Source organism: Zonotrichia albicollis, chromosome 5 (genome assembly GCF_047830755.1).
Source record: "Zonotrichia albicollis isolate bZonAlb1 chromosome 5, bZonAlb1.hap1, whole genome shotgun sequence".
NCBI lineage: Eukaryota > Metazoa > Chordata > Aves > Passeriformes > Passerellidae > Zonotrichia > Zonotrichia albicollis.
The window spans coordinates 71,298,774-71,320,947 of record NC_133823.1 but is presented as its reverse complement, the minus strand read 5'-3'; the positions used below and the strand labels follow the sequence as shown (position 1 = coordinate 71,320,947).

General features: G+C 44.1%; 1 protein-coding gene across 1 annotated transcript; it reads right to left on the bottom strand.

The window, feature by feature from the left end:
- Positions 1-1,948: 1,948 nt before the first annotated feature.
- ANXA5 (annexin A5) lies at positions 1,949-21,604 on the bottom strand. Its single transcript, XM_074542050.1, has 13 exons — positions 21,515-21,604; positions 21,389-21,431; positions 14,898-14,982; positions 13,777-13,871; positions 13,298-13,411; positions 10,643-10,733; positions 9,628-9,707; positions 9,149-9,205; positions 6,638-6,731; positions 6,169-6,264; positions 5,665-5,723; positions 3,539-3,661; positions 1,949-2,482 (listed from the first exon to the last, which is right to left on the bottom strand). Exons 2-13 carry the CDS (start codon positions 21,395-21,397, stop codon positions 2,420-2,422), a joined length of 966 nt encoding a protein of 321 aa, XP_074398151.1. The 5' UTR covers positions 21,398-21,431; positions 21,515-21,604; the 3' UTR covers positions 1,949-2,419.
- Between the last annotated feature and the right edge of the window lie 570 nt (positions 21,605-22,174).

The following is a 22,174-nucleotide window of genomic DNA, read 5'->3' as shown; positions in this document are numbered from 1 at the left end:
AAGCCAACAATATTGTACTTACTGATGTTTGACTTTGCAAAGAGATGGATAGGATTTCTCAACACTTCTGAATTGTGGCAAAACGAACACAACACAAATTTTCATTACTCAAAATCAGAGGATGGAGAGAAAAAGCCAAACACGCCAATGATTAACTATTGCCACAGAGGGAGTAATTAATTCATTGGCAGCTGTAATTGAAAGCTCTCTTAGGAATGCACTGCACTGAAGATTCCAAATCTGGTATTCCTAGAGGGACTTTACACAGTAAATACCACAAATATTATGATTCAATTATAACTTCTTTACATGTTAATTAGACTTCTTAGAGTAAGAAGTGCTCTCAGATTCTGTTTTCTCTGTTTAATTTCTTCAAAAGGGCAATTCAAATGCTTTTGTCCATTTGCATCTTAAAACTTTGTGCAGATGACTGATACCACACTGACCCCTAACAACTCCAGGTCAGAGTCACTACTTAAAAATTCTGCAAGTAATTAAGACCACTCAATTTAAACGATAAGCATCAGGTTTTTGACAAGGGTCAGACTCCGCTGGAATAGCTTCACATGTGAACCAAAAATCTACTGAAGAACTAAAAACATAATTAAGATCAGATGATGCTTTCCTAAGAATTCTAAAGAAACTGAAGGAAGCTGAAAAATTACATAAAGTCTAATCTCTAAATGAGTAGAAAGCAGTGCCTTAAAGATTTTTGTACATGATTTTGCCTTAGCAAATTTTAAGTCATTAAAAAAAAAAAAATGGAACCCATAACTACCAAAAACGCCCAAAACCTCCTGCTATCCATCCCAAGGTATTTCCAGGCCAGTGGTCATGCCAAGCTGGCAGTGTGTGCAGCTGGCTACGTCATTCCAGGATGAGGAGCTGTAAATTAACAATCCTTGCTAACACATCTGTAAAGGTTCCACAAAAAGCAAAACTGACAAACACTGACAATTCATTTCAGCAAAAGGAAGTAAACAACATCTGAACATATATACCTGAAGATAATTTTTTCTTCTGCCTATTCTACACTGAAAACAAAGCTCTTAGTAGCAAGAGATCATGACAGTATTAATTCAGAATTACAATGCAGAAAATTTAGACTTCACATTTATTCAACATGAAAGTTCTAAAGCTCTCAATAACCTATAAAGACTCAGTTTCAGAACAAGTATTAAAGAGTGCAGTTTCTGCAGCTGGTATGACTGATTGATAAGCCAAGTTTAGAACCATGGTGTTCAGACCTTACCAAGGCACAAAAGAGAAGCCTCTTCATTCCCCTTCATACATGTCAATTTGATTTTCAGATCCAGTCATAAATGCTGAACCAAAGCAGGGAATTCAAGGCAGCCCAAACAGGCTGGTGCTTCGCTCAGCCTGCACTCTGCTCCCTGATAACCTGAGGGCAGGGATGCTGCAGAAATCCCCCTTTCTCACAGGACCGCTGCCATCTCTGCCCAGTGCAGAGCCTTGTTATCCCAAACCGATAAATCACAAGTACAAAATGCTCTGCCAAAGCAATAATTGACAAAGAGCTTTCTCATCTGAAGAACAGATGCCATCTCTTCCTCACCTGCTTCCATTCCAAACCTCCTTGACTGGTCCTAGAGTGCAGCACATCTACTCTACGTTGGCCCTGCACAGCAACTCTCCTTCCTTCCCTGCCCCAACTTTAGAGGAGAAGAAAAACACAAAGCAGCACAAAATCAGAATGTCATGCCCAAGCAAGCACCAATATTTTGGTTTTCCAACTCTACTGAACAATGGCATCACCACAGCACCCATATCCTAGGCTAGACATGAGGATGGAGAGCTGAAAAGCACCATAGGTACCACAAAACCTCAATAATGGGAGGAAATATACACCAACAGTCTGAGGCAGTGAAATCATACCAAAGGGAAAATGTATCAAAAACATTAGATTAAAAACCACATACAACTGTGATAAGAGGGGAAAAATTTATTGGTCCTTTAGATTTCCAATGATTGCTTGTAATATGTTCAGCAAATTCATTCCAATATTACATACAAAGGATTTCCTTGCTTGCCATGTTAGAATTAGCTTAACATTCAGTGGAAATGTAAGGAATAAAAGGCAAAAAGGATACTCTTGAATTTATTGTGAAATACATTACTATTTTTTCCTATTTCAGCAAAACACCTGTAAAGGACTGGGTTCTGTGCTCAGCACCCTCCTTCCACAAAGGTGACTCTCGCAGATCACAGAAGGCACTTGAAATTCCTGGAAGTTGGGACGTGGGGAATAGGAGGGATAGCAACGCGCTCCTTTGTACTAAGTGCAATCCTAGTATAAATTCAAGCAGCCACAAAGCATTTAGATACAAAACCTCAGGCAGACATGCTAATGGAGGGCTGCAAAGCTGGAGGACAAGGAGAGCTGCGTGTCCCCCGCCCGTCAGTCGTCGTCCCCGCCGCAGAGGAGCAGCAGCGCTTTCCTGTAGTCCCCGGACGTGTCTTTCTGTCAAGGCAGCACAGCAGCACCGTGAGTCACCAGGGCAGCTGCCAAGGAGGGCCCCAGCCTGTGACACACTCATCCCACCCACAGGAAATCCACATGGATGACTCTCTGCTCAGGAACGGCACAAGGAAATTCTCTGCCTCTGACAGGAGAGCTGTATTTACACAGACAGGCTGCCAGAAACAAAAAATCTCCAAAAGCTTTACTAGAAAACAGAGCAGCCTGTTGCACATTTGACACATTTGTCTGCTGGGGAAAATCCAAAGGAGAAGCCCAAAGCAGCACCAAAAGCAACTCATGGGCAAAGTGCACCTGCCACTGCCTAGAAAGGCACCAGCTCTGCTCCCTGTAATCAATGGGAAGCTCTGATATGAAATCTGTATGGGCCTGGCAGGCATTGCCAAAAAAACTCCACCCAGGCTAGTTAAGGGAGCATAATGTCAGGAATGACAACAGAAAAATCATAAAAAAGCAGGACTTTCAGTATAAAACCAGGGGAGAAAAATAAAAGTCTTTTGGCTTAACTTTGCAGCAACAGCTGGCTCCAGATTTCTTCCTGGCTCCTTCCCTTCCTGTTCCTTCCCATCCACTCAAAGGAAATTCTGACTCAGAGTACTTCCACAGTAAAATCCTTTTCACTTGGAAATGTTGCCAAGGGACCCACATCACAAACCCAAGATCTAAACTTCAACCTCATGGTAATTCAGACTCCCAACCCCAGAGTTATTTCTGGAGCCAGCACCCTCTCTGAAGCACTGCACAATAAGGAACCCAGACAAGAACAAGGAAATGATGCAGGAGCTAAATATGGTGTATGAGTAAGTGCCATTTCAGAAAACCACATAATTTGCCCTAGTGAACACTGGAAGGAAACATTTTCCATAGGAAGTGTCCCCCTCTTCAACAATGCCATGTCAAAAGTGCAGAGGAAACTCCATCTCAGAGTCCAGGTCACCCAGCTCTACCCACACCCATCCTCTGCCAAGAAAAACAACAGTGAAAACAATGACATCTCAATCACCCCTGCATTCCCTGAGAACAAAACACTACATTTACCTGAATCATTTGATACAAGGACTTGGCAAAATTCTTTCTGAATTCTTGTCTAATATCCAGCAGATCAACTTCACTTCTTGAAACCATGACTCTGATCAGGGTGTCATCATCAGTGCCAGCCCCCTAAAGGGAAAAGACCAAATAATTTTCAAATATGAGTCTGCTCTGGACAGATGCTGCAACAAAACACAAAATACAAACAAGTATTGTACAACATGAAAGCAACAAGTGGCATCTCAAACCACTCCTGCATTACAGTTCAGCTCCAAAACAGAATATTTGGGACAGCATCATGAGACATTCACACTGAAATGCAGGGAACAGAGAAGCTCTGATCCCTGGACCTCTATCAAGTGCCAGATTCTCAGGCCTCTTATTTCATGTTTCATCTCAGGCTTCAGCTGTGAATGCCCACATAAATGTAAAAGACCCCAGTTCCAAGCTCAGGCAGTAGCACAGCTGCTCACCATAATGAGAACCACATGTAAACCCCCCTGCAGTGCTCCCTGAGGCTGCAGAACTGCACTCACTTCTGGAACTGGGCACCCCAGTCCCAGCAGTGACCAGGACAAAGCAACATCCTACAGCAGGACACAGGCAGAGCAGCTCATCCCACCAACTCTCCTGCTGCTCATTATGGGAGCACAGCTTCACAAACCAACATGCCCCACTCTGTTTGTCATGCTCAGTGCTTGAAACATTTCACCTTCCTGTGTGGGCCAAGGCCCTGACCCCTCTGCTCAGACAAGGCAGACTCCACACAAGCTCAAGCTGTACAAACTTGGATGTGCTGACCTGCGGATGCACCTCAGGGAAGGACTTGGCAGAGCCCCCACGGTCATCTTCAGCCTAACGTCCAGGGCCACTCAGTCCTTCTGGGTGCAATATTCCTGGATTACACCTAAAAATGCCCTGAAGCTGCTCAGAAGTTATGCCATGAGTCCGGTGGTTTCTGAGGAATAAAAGCCAAGCTCTACCCTACCTAATCATGAAAGCCAGTTCTGCCCAGTGCAGAACCCTGTTATGCCAAACCGATAAATTAGAAGTAAAAACTCCCCTGTCAAAGTAATAATTGACAAAAAGGTTTTTTATCTGAAGTGTTGAACGATTTTTTATTTATATTCAAAGAAACCTCAGGGGATCTCACCAGCACACATTGGTCAGGCTCCTCACAACAGAAGTGTATAAGAATCTAAAGCCTACAGGAAAATTGCAGTCTTTAAAAAATAAAAATAAATAAGAGCAAAGTAATCCTCCTCAGACAGCTCATCCTACTGATACAATACTTTCTATTTTTCACCTGAACCTAATTCTACATTGGTATTCACAGAAGCAGTAAAGGACTTTTAAAAATTAAGCTATCATTTTGTGTCTCATCACTAACTCTCAAGCTGCCACCTCATCTTCTGACAAATGCACTTTCAGGGCTCTCCAGCAAGGGCAAGGGAGGAACTCCTTAAGGAAGCTGATAACTTGCCTGAAAACAATAGAGTACCTGCCTCTGGTTTAATTAATATTACCCACTGGGAGTTAAAAATTACAGCTTTCCTTGCTTATCTCTTCCCATCCAAGAGAAGGTGAAGCCAACAGAAACATGGATGCACTAATATAATTCCCACAGGTAATATTTTGCAGCTGTTTAAGCCTTTGCTTTTCTCTGCTGAGTTTCTTTTTCTTCTCCAAACAGGATGGATAGTAACCAAAATGTGTTCCAAAGCTACCCAATGCCCTCAGTCTGTAAACACTCACATCCAGATCCAAGAGTACTAATTTGCACAATCTACAATTCTTTCCTTCCTCAGTACATGCACCACCTAAAGACACTGGCATTTAATCAGCTGGGAAGTGCCCAGTGGATATTGCCAGACGTTCTCCAGTGTAGCAACAGCAAACCAAAGAACAGCTGATCAGACTAAAAGGTCTGTGGTCTGACAAATCCATAATGAACTCCAAGGAAACCATGAATTATTTGTATCCTCTCCCAGCCCTGAACTCCCTGAACCTTTTGCAGAGAGTTAGTGATACTGTCAGCATTTACAGTGGCCACAGAAATTAACAACAAGCTAAAGGGAGAGGAATTGTAGCTGGAGAAGATGCAAAGTGACCTAGGGAAAACATTCACATACCTTCATGGAATAATACAGGGTCTCAGCAAAATAGGCAGGCACACTTCGGATGCATTTCACTGGAAAAGACAAATGATTTGATTATTTACTGCTATCAAACACAGGGCAATCTCCTGTTACCAAGACAAGGTGTTTGTCACTGGGTCATTCTCTCCAGAGGTGCCACATGGTCTCTTCCTCTGTAACAACTCTTTGGGTTTTGAGATTTAGAACAAATTTATCTCTGATAGCAGAGAGACTTTATTAGTGAAACTCTCCAACACTGTCCTAGATAAGCTGCCAGGAAGGCAGGTGAAGGCAGAGCTCTGACTCAGCTCTGGCAGAGGTGCACATGACCACAGAAAGCAGTTCACCACCTCTTCTCCAGACACAAAAATAGATGCCAGGTGATTCTGTTCCTAAAGGAACCCTGTTTTCCCAGCAGCCTCTGTGACACCTGCCATTTCAGGAGGCCTGGGAGGAAGCAAAAGCAGCCTAGGGCTAGGCATGCCAGGACTGCATTACCCACGGCCAGGAGCAGCTTCTCCAGATCACCAGAGGTCTCACGGTCAATGGTCTCCTCAATCTGGAAGCCAGAAATGGTCATGTACTTGTCAAACACTGCAAAACAAAGGGTGCCCAGTCAGGGAAGAGCCAACATTGCTGCCAGTGCCCCTCAGCTCAGGACAATGCCCCCTGTGTGTGAATCCACAGCTCAGGTGCTGTTGGCCCCTCACTGTCTCGTTCTGAGCACCCATTTCCCATCAGATGCCCCCTGGACAGCCCCTCCCTGCACCTGGAAGGAACAGCTCCATGGATTATTCCCCATGACCTAAGCAGATTGGTAAAGGGGACTTCTGGATGGGCAAGGAGCAGGGAAAAAGCTATTGTCCCTCTATTATCAGCTCAAAGTAGGCACCTCCACATGGGCTGAGGTTTTCCAGGCTGGATTTCAGGCAGAGGTTCTCAGCCCCTCATGAACCACACTACCTACCCCTCCTCAAGTGGGAAACACTGCGGGTTCCCAAGATAGTGATGAACTTTTCTTCATCTGTTCCCCACTTCAGCTCCCCAGCTCTGAACAAAACCTGTTACAAATCCAAAACATCAAAACATCAGCATTTGTTTTGTGTCCACACCTCCTGTTGAAAAGCTCTATTTGTCTCACGCTAAGGAGAATTAAATTTACTAACAAGCCATAGCTGGAAGGAAAAAATGAAATGAAATTGCCAAGTACTGAGTTCATCTTAGAAATAAATGAAAAATATCTGAAATTGACTGTGAAGGCATTTCCATGAGTAATGCAGCTTCAGGCCCTGAAACTGACTGTGCATAGTCCTCTTCATAAGGACTCAAGTTTGCTGAAGCTGTGATAATACAGATAAAATCTATTCCCAGTACTGCCTTTTCTGCCCTTTTTACCCTTCCCTTTTACAAATGGCATAAAATTGGTTACATGATTGGCTTCAACAGCAAAACCACACCAACTGGGCCCAGGAGGAAGTTCTCCAAGAAGGAGGGGAAGATGGATCTAGAAGCTCTCACAAAAAGGATTTTCAGGCTGATATATTCTTAGCTGTTTGAAACCAGATTTTAATCATGGTTTTAGCACATCTGTGACTTTTCAGGCAAGTCTGTATTTGCTGCAAAGACCTGGGTGCATTTTCAGCACCAGGAAAGTACAGCACTTCAAGAAGTTGGAATGAGCAAGAGCCAGGAGAGAACAAGAAAGAAAAAGCTATTTGGAAAATCAAACAAGTTCTTTTTCCTGACAGCTGGAAAACTTTGCCCTTTTCCAAACTGTGCTAAGCTTCTCTGTAAGGAGAAAGGTTGTACATACTGTAGTATATATGATCTTTTTAATATTCCTGGTACAGAGTGAAAAAAAGGTGGAGAGGAAAAAGCTCTCAAGGCATTCACTGCCAGGATATTTATTACAAATAACATATGCTAAGCCCTGCAAATGAATCCAGCACTCTCCATCCAGTAGAAAATGGAAGTCCCAGTACAGCATTTAGAAAAATAGCAGCAAAAGACAGATTTAGAGATAGTACAACTTGCAAATAGAACTTTATGTCAGCTTTAAGTTGGTACCTGCCTTGCCACTGGGCAATACACAAAACGTACCTCAACTGTATAACCTGAAAGAAGTGATATTCACAAAAGCTTTTTCAACAAAACAGACTTTCTCCTTCAGGCATTCTCAGAAAAGTCCCACAATTGCTTTGTATTAATATTTAGTAATCATAAACAAAAAATTTAAACATCACTACTGAGCAAAAAGTTTGCCTTCTAATGTATCAAGTCCTTTCCAGAATATACGACTTAAAAAAAACATTGGGAAGCCAAAAACACTCCTACATCTGCACAGTCATGTACCCCAGTTCTGACCATCTGTACCTGGCAATAGCAATTAGGAAGTGACTGAATCTGTTCCCGCTGTGTTGGTGGTGAATGGCAAAGTCCATTGACTCAAGGTCCCAGCCCAAGTTAAATAATGCAGCAAACCACAGAGACTGTTTGGAAAACCAGGACCTTCTCAAGAGCTGGGTTTTAGTGCCTCCTAAATTTAGCTGCTCATTTAAACCCAATTAAAGAGGCCAAAAGGAATCTACCTGCCTACCAGGGCCAGTGCTTCATATGTTTCCTCAATTACATAGGCCCAGCTAAAAGCAAGACTGAAAATTTCATGGAACAGCCTAGTGCATGATTCAAACATTTGCCCCTCTAATTTTCCAGCTGTAATTGTCACAGGAAATTAACTTTGACAGCAAAACAACAATGCTTTCTGCATTTAAGTGACAAAGGATAGGCCTGTATCAGTAAAATATGTTTTGCCAATCTGTCTCTCCATCTTGCTGTGCTTTCAGGAGAATGTTTTATTGATCTAATATTCAGTGTTTACTCTTGTCACCTTGAAACAATCCAATTTCTTTCATCTCAACAGACAATTTATGAGAGGAAAATGTCTCATGCAGAGTTGTCTGAAATAACTGAGAAGAACCATGTATTAAATGAGTTGTAATCAAATCACTGAAATATCGACCATCACTCCAGCAAAGTGAATGGCACCAGCTAGAGTCAGGCAAGGACAGGGTTAACTGCTGGCATTCCTCTCCATCCAGAGCACAGGGGCAGGGAGCAGTCATGGACAGGGATTCAGTTCAGAGAGAAGTCCAAGTCAGGTATGAAGGAATGAACTGTTAACTGAGTTTTCCAGCAGTGGGTCCCTCAGCATCACCAAGCCTCAGCCTCTTCCAATGATCTACTCACTGTTTTATTCAGGCTCTTCCTTAAGAAATGGGCAAAACTGAAGTGTGAAAGTGCAACAAATTTTGATCCCAGTATTTCAGGTTTTGACACTTTTGTCCAGAACACACAAGAGCACATGAAAATGTATAAGAAAAACAGAGAACCTTAACTGTTGCTTTCACATTTGGATTCCAGCTGTTTGCCATCTTTGTGAGACAACTCAAATACCCCAAACCTTAAGTGAGTCACCCACCTGAGCATCCTGCTCAACAAGAGCCTCATCAACTCCAACATCAGGATCTCTGTTTCCCTAAACAGAAATTCAGAAGTTGTTAAACTGAAGAATTAGCAGATAAGTCAAAAAGCATTGATCTGTTACATTGATCCTGTAAGTTACTGTAACAAGTCACCCCTAAGGCATCTTGTCCAAAACCACCTTGTTTTCCCTTTTACTTTCATGTGTCTGGATGAAATAAGGGTCCTCTTCTCCTTTTGCCCTCCAAACCCCACATAGCAGCACCTGCTACACCCATGGGCATCACAGAAGTGTTTTGCTTCAGTGATATGGAAATGACTCAGAAGAGAGCCCAAGGCTGACCCTGCATGCCAGAGCAAGTGCCTCAGCTCCAGAGCCAGCCCTGCCTAGCACAGGCCCATCCAGAACCCAGCTTAGTCAGCAGGAAGGGCTGAGTGCACCCAGCAGTGAAAGCCAGCCCACAACAGCACACCAACCTGCAGCAGCACCACCAGCAGCCTCTGGAAATGGCCTGAGGTTTCCCCTGTGATCTTGTCCTCCAGGTCAGCTTCATACTCTGCAAAAGAGCAACATCCCCTCACCACCGTGCAGGGGCCCTCACTAGTTAGAGGGAGAGCAAGGAAAGGCAAAAAGTCCCCTTGACAGACAATTTGTAGAATCATCTATCAGAAGCATCTTTAACACTCAGGACATTCTGCTTTCACCTACGTAACACTACTCCAAAATGGAAAATAGAGCTCCTCACAGCTCATGTCAGGAACAGATGACTCACAATATTTTGAAGTACAAGGTGACATGCATGGATACAGCTCCTTAAGGAACTAAAGAGGATACAAACATGGACTCATGCAAAAATTCAGCAGTTTTACTGTACAAAAATCATGAGCCCAGACAAGTTTTTGCTACTAATAAATTTTTCCCCTAGAGATTCTGTGTTTGGGCTCAAAATTTGTTAAAACATGACAATTTCTTGTGTGGCAGGAATCTGCACAGAACTAAAAGGAATCTGTTGAATTAAACATTGCCCTGAAAAGCAAGCCCACAACCACAGGGTAAAAGCATCTACTCCTGTGGACAGCCAAAAGCTGCACCTGCTTTAGCATAAGTGCACTTGAACACAACACAGAGCAAAAGGCAAAAAAACCCCCACATTTGTGGTTTTTTATGTGACTGTTCTCTTGTTTCCAATTACTGAAAATTGCCTTTCAGTGCAAGGGATGAAAATAATGGGTGGAGGAAACAAATGCTTTTGAAAGGATTCTAACTATAAAGCACGAAGCACCACAACCTGCAGCCACAACCCTGAAACAAACTATTTCAATTTACAATTCAAATTCTAGTTCCTTTCAATATGAAGCTTTGCAACACAGCAGAAAGAATTCCCTTGTATTGGACACATCCATCAGCTCAGAGATAGACCTTACTTCAAAGATGACATAAAATCATAATAAAGAAACTGAACTGAGACCCTTATTTCATATAGAAAATTACCTTGCTGATAAACCTGTTTAATATTCTGCACTTCTGCAGGTGTTCTGGAGGCAAGAATTTCAGTCAACACTTTCTCATTGGTTCCTGCTCCCTGCAGGGGTGCAAGTATGAATCAGTTGATGGAATAACAAAAGCAAAACAAGAAATCCCTTTGACAATCAAAACCAAGCATAAACTTATATATTTAGATCAAATAAACAAAAATATTTTCTTTTTTCTGAGACACTGTGGGGATTTCCAAGATAATTTCTCCCAGTTTGTCTTGATTGTTTTCAAAACCAAGCCAACAATTTATAAAAGCCCAGCGCTGCAGGATTCAGAGGGGCCCTTCCACAGCCAAGCACAGCCAGGTGTGCCTCATGTCACAGCTGAGACAGCCACAGTAGAGTGTCACCACACCATTTCAGAAGCTTCAACCCACACAGTAACACCACAGCACTCCAGCAGGCTGCAGCCATCTGCCCTTCCTGTCCCTCAGCCCAGCCTTTCATCCCCTCCTGCTGATGCCCTGCCCCTGTGTGCCCTCTGCTCCCTTTGGTGGTTGGGCAGTGCCCTGGGCTCTCGTTACCTTCAGTGCTGCTCACCTGCTGCCCACAGCTGTGCCCATTGGGGATGAGGCTCAGCTGCAGCCCCAATCATCACAAACTGTGTGCCTACACCTTGCTATTACAATCAAGGACATCAGGAGAAGTGAATGGAGTAAGTTTCCATCTTAGCTCTAATTCATACAGTGTCTGCCACCAGCCAGGACACAGATAAGCACAGAGCCACCCAGCACAGATCTGCAGCCTGCTGTGGAACAAACTGTGTACTGTTAGACAAAACTCTTCTTCCACTGCAAACACTGTACAAGAGAATTGCTAACCCAGATAGTCCCAGCAATTCTGCAGTTCTTAATGACAGCAGCAACAACAACCACTCTTTCATTTTTACGAGGACAGAACTTACAAAAGCCAGGCCAATATCTTGTTTCCACAAGTCTAATCCTTTGTTTGCAAGAACAATCCACTGCTCTTTACACACACAAAGGAGTCATTTCACAAAAGCAACACTGAAATGCAATACTGACCATTTTTTGCTTCAACATGTGATTTTCAACCTTTCCTGTAAGGAAAACACTGAATACTAAACACATGCAAACATATGCAACTGCACACAAAGCTATCCAGAATACAAACCTGCCAGGTTTCAGGCAATCATTTCCAAAACGCAGATTGTTTCATGAACATGCCTACTCAACAAGGGAGGCAGGCACAGTTAAACTCACTCTAATCCAAGCAGCAGCAGTGAAAATGGATGGGACTGCCTTTGGCACAGAGCTAGTGCTCTTAGCTGAGTTACCTTGCAGTGAAGTCCCTGCCATCACATCTGCTTTACTGCCACCCCCCTTGGCTGAGCTGCAGCCAGTACTGACATCCTTTCCTGTGCAAGCAGTCTCTAAAATTCCATGGTGTTGGGTTTCACCTTTTTTTTCAGTAAGAAGAACAAAACCACTCCTGTTTCACTACCTCTACTTTCCCACCTACAGCCATCACTTTGTCAGTTCCCTGTCAGTCTTTGACTCCTAAATCAATAAGAGGAGCTTGGGAATACAATTTTTTATTAATCAACAAGGCCTTTATCAGTTTCTCTGTCAGGTCACACCATCCCTTCCCCCAATACACACAAAGGCGTTACAGAAAATCTCCAGGAATTGAGTTTCTGTTGCCTGAAGGACTATTTGCTGGGACACGGGTGCATGAGCACGTGCTTGCACAGTTGACTAAAGCCCTACATATTAACCAGCTGCTCATCCAGGATCTTGGGAGTTTGCATGGAAGTGTCATTCCACAAAGCACTACCTCACACTAGAGTCAAGTTCAGTGTCCTCTGTTTTGATCAATACTGTAAATAGTCCAGGGACATCCAATTCCTGAAATTCCATAGATGTGACAGAGACAGAAAGAAAAGAGCACACAGAAGAGATACTGAAATTTCTACACATCCACATGGTAAATTGTTTGTTTACCTAACCTGCCCAGAAAGGCACTAAACGCATTCACTAAAGAGAAAATTTAGAGGGGGGACACTAACAGGCTCATCAATTATTCCCTCTGTGTTACTGAAGGCAGTTTTTTAGAGGTCATTCAATACTACAGACAATACCTGCTCATAATTTTTGTGGACACCAGTTTACACAAGCTCATCAATTTTGGACTTGCACTGCAATCCATCAGGGGTAGCACACACTGTAGCTTAAATAACAGGAAAAAACAAAGAGCACCACATTCCTGTTAAATGCTCTGAACTAATTTTCATACAGCTGCATAGTTATAAAACCTCAGCTGCTCACAGCAGAAAAATCCAGAGCCCTCTGAACTTCAGCACTGTACCTGAACAGCAAAAAGATTATGAAAGCAACTGCACACCTAGTCATTGTCTTTAACCAGAAGGAACAATTGTTCTGCTGTGTAAATTTCTAAACTGCCTCTGAGTTATTAGGATGAAAAAATACCCAGGCAAAACCACAGCACTGGCATCAGTCAGCATAACTTGGCTAATTTTTTTTAAGCCTACTTCTATTAGCACTCCCTTTAGCAATCAAAGTTCATTTCAAAAAAATCAACCAAAAGCACTAATCCTTACATGCAACACATGAATTTTCTCTCCTCTTACCTTGATGGCATGCTTCAGTGCATGAGCATCAAAAATATACGCTGGTCTCATCAGAGACACCATCAAGGTTTCAAACTTGCCAGTAAGTTCTGATTTCAGGTCATCCACAAGATCCTAGTGCAGAACAAACAGTGCTGTGATGAACAAGGACTAAGCATTTTAAAAGGATGCACATGAGTCTGCAAGCTGAAAGGCTCTGGGGATACAGCAAAAGAGACAAGAGAGGAGCACCTCTCTTATAATTGGTACCTCAGCTGAAGCAAATAAGGCAGGAGAAAAGGATCAACAGACATTTGGAAAACCTGAAACACTTTGTGATTTTTTTAGGATAAGGCAGGGTGGGGGACAGGGGGAGGCAAAAGCAAAAGTAGATATTCTCACAAGCAATGTTTTACAAGGAATATGGTGAATGTGCCTCATATTTTAAAGTAATCATGGTTAACCAGAACCAGCTCGTTTCCAGAGGTATTTCTTCTTACCCTGCCAAATAAGGTTTTAAAGGCAGAAGCTATTTCTTGACGCTGAGCGTTGTTTCTAGTGGTGAGGATCGTCAGCACAGTTTCTTCATCAGTCCCTGAAGGTAGAAAGTACAACAAGTTACAAACACACTTTGAAAAACAAACTGCAGTGGCACAAACTCAAAAGGCAGTGAAAGATGCTTGGACAACAAAAGCCTACTGGCCAACAGCAGAATCATTCAAATAACAAATGTCACTGTACCCCAAGCTGAGCCATCAAGTTTGGTGCAAAAACACGACTGGAGGACTAAACACGTTTGTTCTCCATCAGTGCTCTGATCCAGACTCTGCTCCAAGCACCAGCTATAACACTTAGTCAGTCAGTGCTCCACAGCAAGTCTTGCCTTTGGGCTAACCAACAAACAGCCAACTCCCAGCAAAACTCAATCTAGCAAACCCAAACACCTCTGAGGGCAGCAGTGTATGGAAAACAGCAGAGCTGTTATCCATTTTATACACAAAGCTTGCAAGGTAGGTCCTCCCAGCCCTACTGAGTTTGCCTCTAGGCTGAGGTGTATCACACATCCCTCCTGCCCCTCCTGCTTCCTTCCACTTCAGAGCAAACAGCACATCAGGGTTTGTTCTCCCAGGAAATTTTGGGGCAGAAAGCTCCAGTGTGGGTTTACTAACCACTTCCTAGTCTGCATTCACGCTGTGTGCTCACATTCCTGCCCCAGTCACTGCACTGTGCTCACACAATTCCAGAGCCAGAGGCTGCTGTGGATTTTCCATGCAGAGCTCCTACCATGCTGCTGTAATGCTCCACAGCTGTCCCTGTAAATCCAGAGCTACTGCACTGTAAAACTTCAGTGTGCCCAGAACAGCATGTGGAACATCCATTTCTTAATGGGGAATGTGCAAACCCCTTCCCTTTTCCCTCATGCTAACCCAAAAATAAACACCCGTGAGAGCTGCACAGCCACAACCAGGACACGCCCAGAGCAGTGCAGTCCCAGGGCTGTCATTCCATAACTTGTAAACACATGCCCTACCCTCATCTGCTGAGACAAAAAAAGGTAAGAAAGGAGGTTTGCAAAGGAGGAAGAGCCTTTTCTTTGCTGTAAAATAAAAATTATCCTTACCCAATCCCTTCATGGCCTTACGAAGGGCTTCTGCATCAGCTCTGGCATCGAAAGGAGCAAAGGCTGTCACGGTGCCTCTCATGTACTAAAGGGGAAAAAGCCATGAAACAGAATTTTCCATCTTTCAGTTCATACATGAGCTTAGGTTACATTTGAATTCACAATCCAAAAGCTGACTGTCTTTCTTGCAATTGTCTGGCTAAAGAGCAGTCTGTGGTGTTTAAACACAGCTCAGTCCAGAGGTACTACTATGGATTCCCTTAGCAGTGCAGCTAAACTTGGGTGTATTTTCATATCAATTCTGTAAACTACTCTTATCTCCAACACTGGAACCTGAATGCAAGAAAATTATTATGAATTTATCATTTGCTAAAGTAATTTGAAAAATTAATTGCACAAACCACGTATGCTAGCCCAAATGGCACAAAGACACATATGGAAATGAGAACTTCTCAAGGAAAACCCTACTGGAACTCTCAAGCCGATTTTTTCCACCACCCACTGAATTCTACAATGGCTTTCACTATTTCATCATAGTGCTTTTGACATGAGCGATTTCTTAAAAAGTGATTCAGCTACATTAGTTTATAACTAAAAAAAAAAAAAAAAACAGTTCAAACATAAGGGTAAGAGATCAGTTTCTCCAAACACAAAAACAATTCTACTAGGTTTCCATGCAACATGGCTCTTGAGGGAATTTCTCTTTGGATTAAGCACAACGGGACATTCATCATCTCTGTGGAAAAGTTTTGCCTTGATTTAAATAGGATAGCTCAAGAACCCAAGAACCTTTATGTGTTTAGCACATTAGTTAACTATGGAAGGGGCCAAGAGGGGAAACAGCTGGGTTTGGGGAACAGGAAGGTGTTTCCAGCAGCTGAAGAGGGGAAATTTCCTGTGAGCACAGCCATAAAAACACAGCAATCAAACAGGCAGGGCATTTTTCCACTCTCGAGAAAGAGCACAATAGCAAGTGCCAAGACACCTCCTGAGATTGGCACCGGATTACTCCAGAGGCAGCACAGCCATCTGGCCTTCCCTGGAGTTAGGAATTTCAGCCACTCTGGTCTCCAGTCAATGCTCTCATCAGAGACAGGTCAGCCAGAAGGGCAGGGAGCAAAGAGCAGTAACCAGAAACTGCCCTGGGGCTCCCTCCTGCTCCTGCCAGCAGAGACTCCTCAGGCTCCCACAGCAGCAGCAGCAGCCAGGAGCCAGGGTCACTTCTCACATTCTGACAGATCAGAACAAAAGCGTCACAGTGCTAAACGGCAAGAACAGATTTCTTTGTGGGACATGGTTTCCAATAGCCAGGAGAGCTCAGAGGTGTGACAATCCCACTGGAACACTCTGCTTGTCCCATTATAAGCCATTTTTTCAGGTAGTACTCGGAATGGATTTATCATCATCTTCCTAGCTAATTCCAAGACTACCATGAAAACAATCTCAAGGATTTGGGACTCACTTTTATGCACTGAATTCAATTTGGTAAAACAGATAAAGACTGAAAGTCTTTCCTTCCTCCTCCCTTACTACCACTCCAGCCAGAGTGGGGTTATTTATTTTATTTTTGTTTCATATCATCTCAACATAATGAATATTACACAAGTACCACAACTCTCCTTTGGAAATGACCAAAGTCAACAAATCTCAGAGGAAGCAGACACTGATCTTGTGCTTTCTTTTGCTTATCTTGTTATAAGCAAGTGGAATTCCCCTCCACAATCCTTAAGTCTTGTGACAACAGCTCAACATTCCCATGTGGCTGTTATAGACAAGGTATGAGTGAACACTAAATGCCAGATGAAATCTCTCTGCATGGCCCTTCTCATTTTTGTTAACTGACAAAAGCGCTGCATAGAAAGCCTGAACACGCACTAAACTTGATGAGCAGTTCCTGAAAATCTGGTGCAGCTGAAGCCTAAAAGACTTTTCCTGATGTCTGAGCACCGTTTGCATTCCAGGCATTCCCCTGTGGCACACAGCACTCGGTGGATTTTGGCTCCCCATCTGCCACCACCACCCTCCACCAGAACCTGAGCCACCCCTGCCTTTAGGAGCCACATGTGGGCAGATGTGACACTGCCAACAGTTGGCCCAGTACTGGGAAAGGGTGAAGCAATCCCTAACTTCACATCAGAGCACAGCTCAACCTAGTGCTTTTGAGAGCACTGCAGCGTGGCCTGACAGCTGGGGTACAGCAAGGATTGCTCAGGCATGCTGGGTTCAACAACCACAAACTCATCTAAAACACTCCTCTACTCACAAGTGCCCTTTCAGTTACTCCAGTTCAGATTTCTCATTTGTGAAATCAATGGACAAGAGCAGAAAGCTCTGCAGCAGTGAGAGCCTCAGCCCACGGAGGCAAGAGCTGCCTCCCCCTTCCCAAACATGGCACATTTTGGCCACATAAAGAGAGGGCAGCACCTCTTCTGAACCACCACCACAGCCTGACCCAAACCTGCTGTCACAGCAAATCTGAAAAGGAGTTATGAACCAGACAAATTTCATTATTTATTTACCTCTACGAAGAGATGGCTTTAGTACCACTAGAAACATTCCTTGTTTAAGTAAGCAGACACACATTAACACTACAGCCTCATAGGTCCTTCTTTCTTTGGATAGTAAGCTCCCCATACAGTAGTACCCAAAGTACATGAATGAAAAAGACAAACAGTCTTTGGTATAAATCCTTTTGTAATCTGGAGTTATCATTTACTCAATCACCACACCTTACACCAGGCAGTAAAATAAAAAGATAAGCACAACACAAAAAACCTCAACACAATGTGTATCACAACATTAAAACACTCCAAACCTACACACATTCTTTTCTGTCTACGTTGCCCAATACAGTGATTGCTGTTAAGGAGTCATGTGTACTGCAAATGAAATTTGTGACTACACACTAGAAATAAACAGCAGCTTTCATTTTCTCCAGACGCTTTCCAATGAGACCAAGGAAGCTCCTAGAAACACAAAATTAGCATGAAAAGGCAGAGGGGAAAAAAATAAAAAGACTACGAAGCAAGAGGTAATATTGCTTTAGAATTTATGCCCCTCCAAATGAGCAAATTAACATTCTCTGGTTTTTTTTTCCAATTTTTTTTTGTCCAATTCTGTGCTAGCAAAGGTTCCCAGAAGATGAAACCTCAGGTGAAATGTTTCTAACCAGCACCTCCAGGTCAATGTCTCCCAAAAGACAATTTAGCATCACAAACTAACAGTGCCACATATCCTGGCAACAGTAACAAGAGCCACTTAACGAGGTTCCTTTTCATTTTCCTCACCAAGACACAAAATATTTCCCACCCACAAGGCCCTGTGTTTAGCCACTGCTGAATGCAGAGCATTGATATCAGCAAACAACAGACCATACTTGAACTGCCTGAGGCTCCTTCCCCACTACCATGGCTCTGTACCACCTACAGCACCTTCTCCTCAGTCAGAGTTCCACAGATGAAGAGCCACCCCCTTTCTCTGCAGCAACAGAAGCAGGGTCTCAAAATTTTGCTGCTGGAAAAGCCAGTATTTAGTGTAAAGAAGGTGCTGTGAGACTTGTTTCTTTTTTTTTAAGCAGCCATTTGTTTACAAGATGGCACAGGAAAACTGTGGAGTGGTAAGATTGGAAATGGAGAATATTTAGCAGCAAAGAGAGAAGGTAAGCTATTTCCAGCAGACTGAGGACAGCCCAGGAGGTCACTTGAATAAATGACAGACTGCTCTAAGATGTCTTACACAAGACCCATCTTGCAGATAAACACAACACAGTGTTCACTGTTGACCTGAAAGCCTTCAGAGCCATTGGAGTCCCCACAGAGATGCCAGTTCAAACTGTGGTCTAAAACCAACGTGACACAAGAAATATGCCCTTAATTCCTGACATTTCAAGGGCAGTACAGTGCAAATGGCATTGTGAGTGGATGGATACAGGCACAGAGTGATGCAAATGTAAAACTAAAAAGATCTGTCTACAAAACACCTCTCCAAGTTTAACAGTGCTTCAGACTGTCTCCTTAAACAGGAGGAGTAAGCTCAGGTCAGCAGACTACTCACATCTGCCCCACTAAATTTAAACTCTTGAGAAAAAACAATTACACAATGTCTGTGGTGAACTCTGAGTCAGTACACCACAGAGATATCAAAGATAGGGAGGAGGGATGGGAAAAAAAAGGAAGAGAGGGTGGGAGAGAAGGAGAGCAAGCAGCATCTGTGTATGAACCAACACAGAGACATTGAGAAATGTCAGGAGTAACCTCAGAGCCAGAGGGGGCTGCTCAGAGCCCAGTTCTGAAGGGCTGTTTGTACTTGGGAACATGGGACAGTTTTCTGGAGCACTATGGAGCTGGCAATACTATCCCTGTGCTCAGACTCACAGGTGCACATTGGCAGAACAGGAACTCCAGATATAGCGCAGAGCAGCCACACCTTCAGCAGCAGCAAGTGATCCTTTCCTGCCGGTTTACATGTGGTCACACCAAATCCTCCCAAAGTTTTATTCAGGAAAAAAATTAGGAGTAGCAGACCAAAACAGACCAGTCCACAGCACCTGCTGCTTTCTTTCCAGATTTCTGAGCCAGCAAGCACAGGGCAGCAGCTCAGCCTGTTCACTGAGGAAGAGATGGTGCCCTGTGCATTGCTGCAGTAACAAAGACCACAGCTGGGAGAGAAAGGGCAGCTTGTCAGGGCAGCAGTGCTCCCTCAAAGAAAGCACAAACACAGGCAGACAGACACCAGCCTGTGCAGCACATGCTGTAGTTTTCCTACAAAATGAATGAACCTTTCTATTCTAGACAGTAAACACAAAGTTCCCCAGGCCTTCAAGCAAAGAATTTACAGAAGTGGGCAAGGACAAGTATTTCAGTGACCAAGACTCCAAATATAACTTACCTACTTCAAAGGTTTTATTCTTCAGTGATGCACCTAGGCTACACTGAACTCCAGTACACTGAGCTGTGCAGCCTTTGTGAACCCTGCAGCTTTAGCTGTACACAAGGAATTTCTGTCAATTGACAGTCAGCATTTCATGGGCATTTTCACTCTTACTGCCATTTCATAATGCAACATATAGAACAGGTAGCTGTCATGAGAAGTAGAGCTTCTTCAACTTTGCTTCTTTTATTTTCATACAATGAGTTACAGGCTACAATGCTTTAAGACTCCCAGTCTTTTGTGGCTGCCTAACTGCACGGGTAAAGAATACTGCCTACGTGGAAAGCAGCCCTCTGAATGTGCAAACTGGAGAACAAGGCCTCCCTAATAAAAACCCTCATTGTTCCAATGACTTCCATCTACCAACACCCACCACAGATAAAAAAGCCATCCCTCAAGGGTTACCTTAGGCAGTACAAAATTCACTACATGGAGCCAAGAGTAACTGGCTTGCACTAGTGAAGAATGAAACATTCCTGTTAAGAGGGTGAATTAAAGTTTGTCTGTGTGGGACAGACGAGAGAATATTGTCAATTTCCATGCTTTTACTAAAAGGAAGTTACCCTTAAGCCGATAAGTAATGCTACACACACTGTAACAAAAGGCTTATTGTCCAAGTACATCCCTCTGGCCAGGTGTCCTGCATTGGCATGGGTAAGGGCTCCTGCTCTCCTAACATGCATCCTACAACCCAGGCCTGATGTATAGAGAAAGAAAAACTCCTCCTTTGTCACTCAAAAGAAAACTCCCCAAAAAAATCACAATTTCAGGAATTTAGAAAAATACTATTAAAAACTTTTTTTCTTTGAAAGAAGTTCTCTTTTATAACTAAATTCAGACATAATATAAGTAAATATTCACAAGGGTATTAAACCTAGTAATCACTCCACTCATTAAGTGCAATTATTCTGACCTTTGTGAAAGCCCTAACAGACCTTGATTGCTTTCACTTTCCACAGCAGTACAAGCCCCATAAAGCCATTACAAACCCCTACAAATAAGCCATTAAACTCCTATTTCGCTTTTCAGAGTGTATGCATTTGGCACAATTATAGAAACAAATGCTGAAGTCTGCCCCATTTTCCACACCTTCATCCAGGCTCAAACCACAGCAACCAAAGGGCTGCAAAACAAAGTCCCCCCCAAACTAAGAACTGCACAATAGCTCCCAGAAAAACTCATGTTAGCTGTGGGAAAACTGGGAATAGAAATACCGAGTCCCCACTAGGCACTGCCACGGCGATATTTTTTTTTCTCCTTCCTTTCAGTGGAAGGAGCCTCCACCCATGCGCAACATAAACACAGGGTACCGAAAACTTGGCCAAATTAGTGGAAACTGGTGGAAAAAAAAGAAAAAAAAATAAGTTGGGCCTGACGTGTCCCTCACATGATCCCCGTTCCCCTCCCGTCCGCCCGGGCTTGTGGATGGGCTGGTTGAGGGGAGCCCGAAAAGAAATGGGTGAGGAGGGAAAGTAAGGAGAGGGATAATACGAGGACGTCCCCGGGAGAGGCCGGGCACGGGCTGTCAGGCCGTGTCCTCCCGGAGCCGCCGCCTTCCTCACCTTCGCCATCTCTGGGATCCTCCGGGTGGGGCCGAGTCCGAGTCTGCAAAGAGAGATGCGACAGTGAGGGACAGCAGGAGCAGAAAGCGACGGCGCCCGCCCGCCTGGGCTGCCCGTGCCCCTCACCTCCCGCCGCGCCGCCCTGAGCCACCGGGAGCACCGAGAGAGGCAGCGAGCGAGGCAGGAGCCAAGAGGGAGGAGGTCCCGCTGCGGCCCCGCCGCTCTTGCCTCACCCGGGGGCTGGGCCAGCCCCACCCGGGGCGGGCAGCGAGCCCCGGCCGCCTCCCGGCGCTGCCTGCGGGCCGGGCCGCGTCCCAGCTTTCCCCTGCATCCCTGCTGTGCCCTGGGACGGCGGCATTAGTGCTTTGTTTCTTAGCGATCGTGAACCTTTTAAAAGTTACATTTGCCGATAGACAGCCCCCAGCAGGTGCTCAAGCGCCCTCCGGATGACGTCTGTATAGAATCGGTTCCCGTTAAACTGAAGGGGATCCTATCCCAGCACTAAAGGGCAAGTTTGAACGGAATTCGGTAAAAAGCAGACATTTCATCAGCTGACCTAGCCTGGCTTCCAAGTAAGCCAGGTTAGCACAACAGGCACAGTGTCGAACAGAATGTTAGGGCTGTAGCTCAGAAATTGCAAGCATTTCAGGCGGCAGCACTTATTTACTTCATGTTTTCCAGCAGGACCATTTCCCTAGCCCAGGAATAGGGAAGATATGTCCAGTTGAGGAGAGCAAGGAGGATGCAGTCTGCAGGGCTGCTCAAAGAGCTGCTCCATCTGAGCTG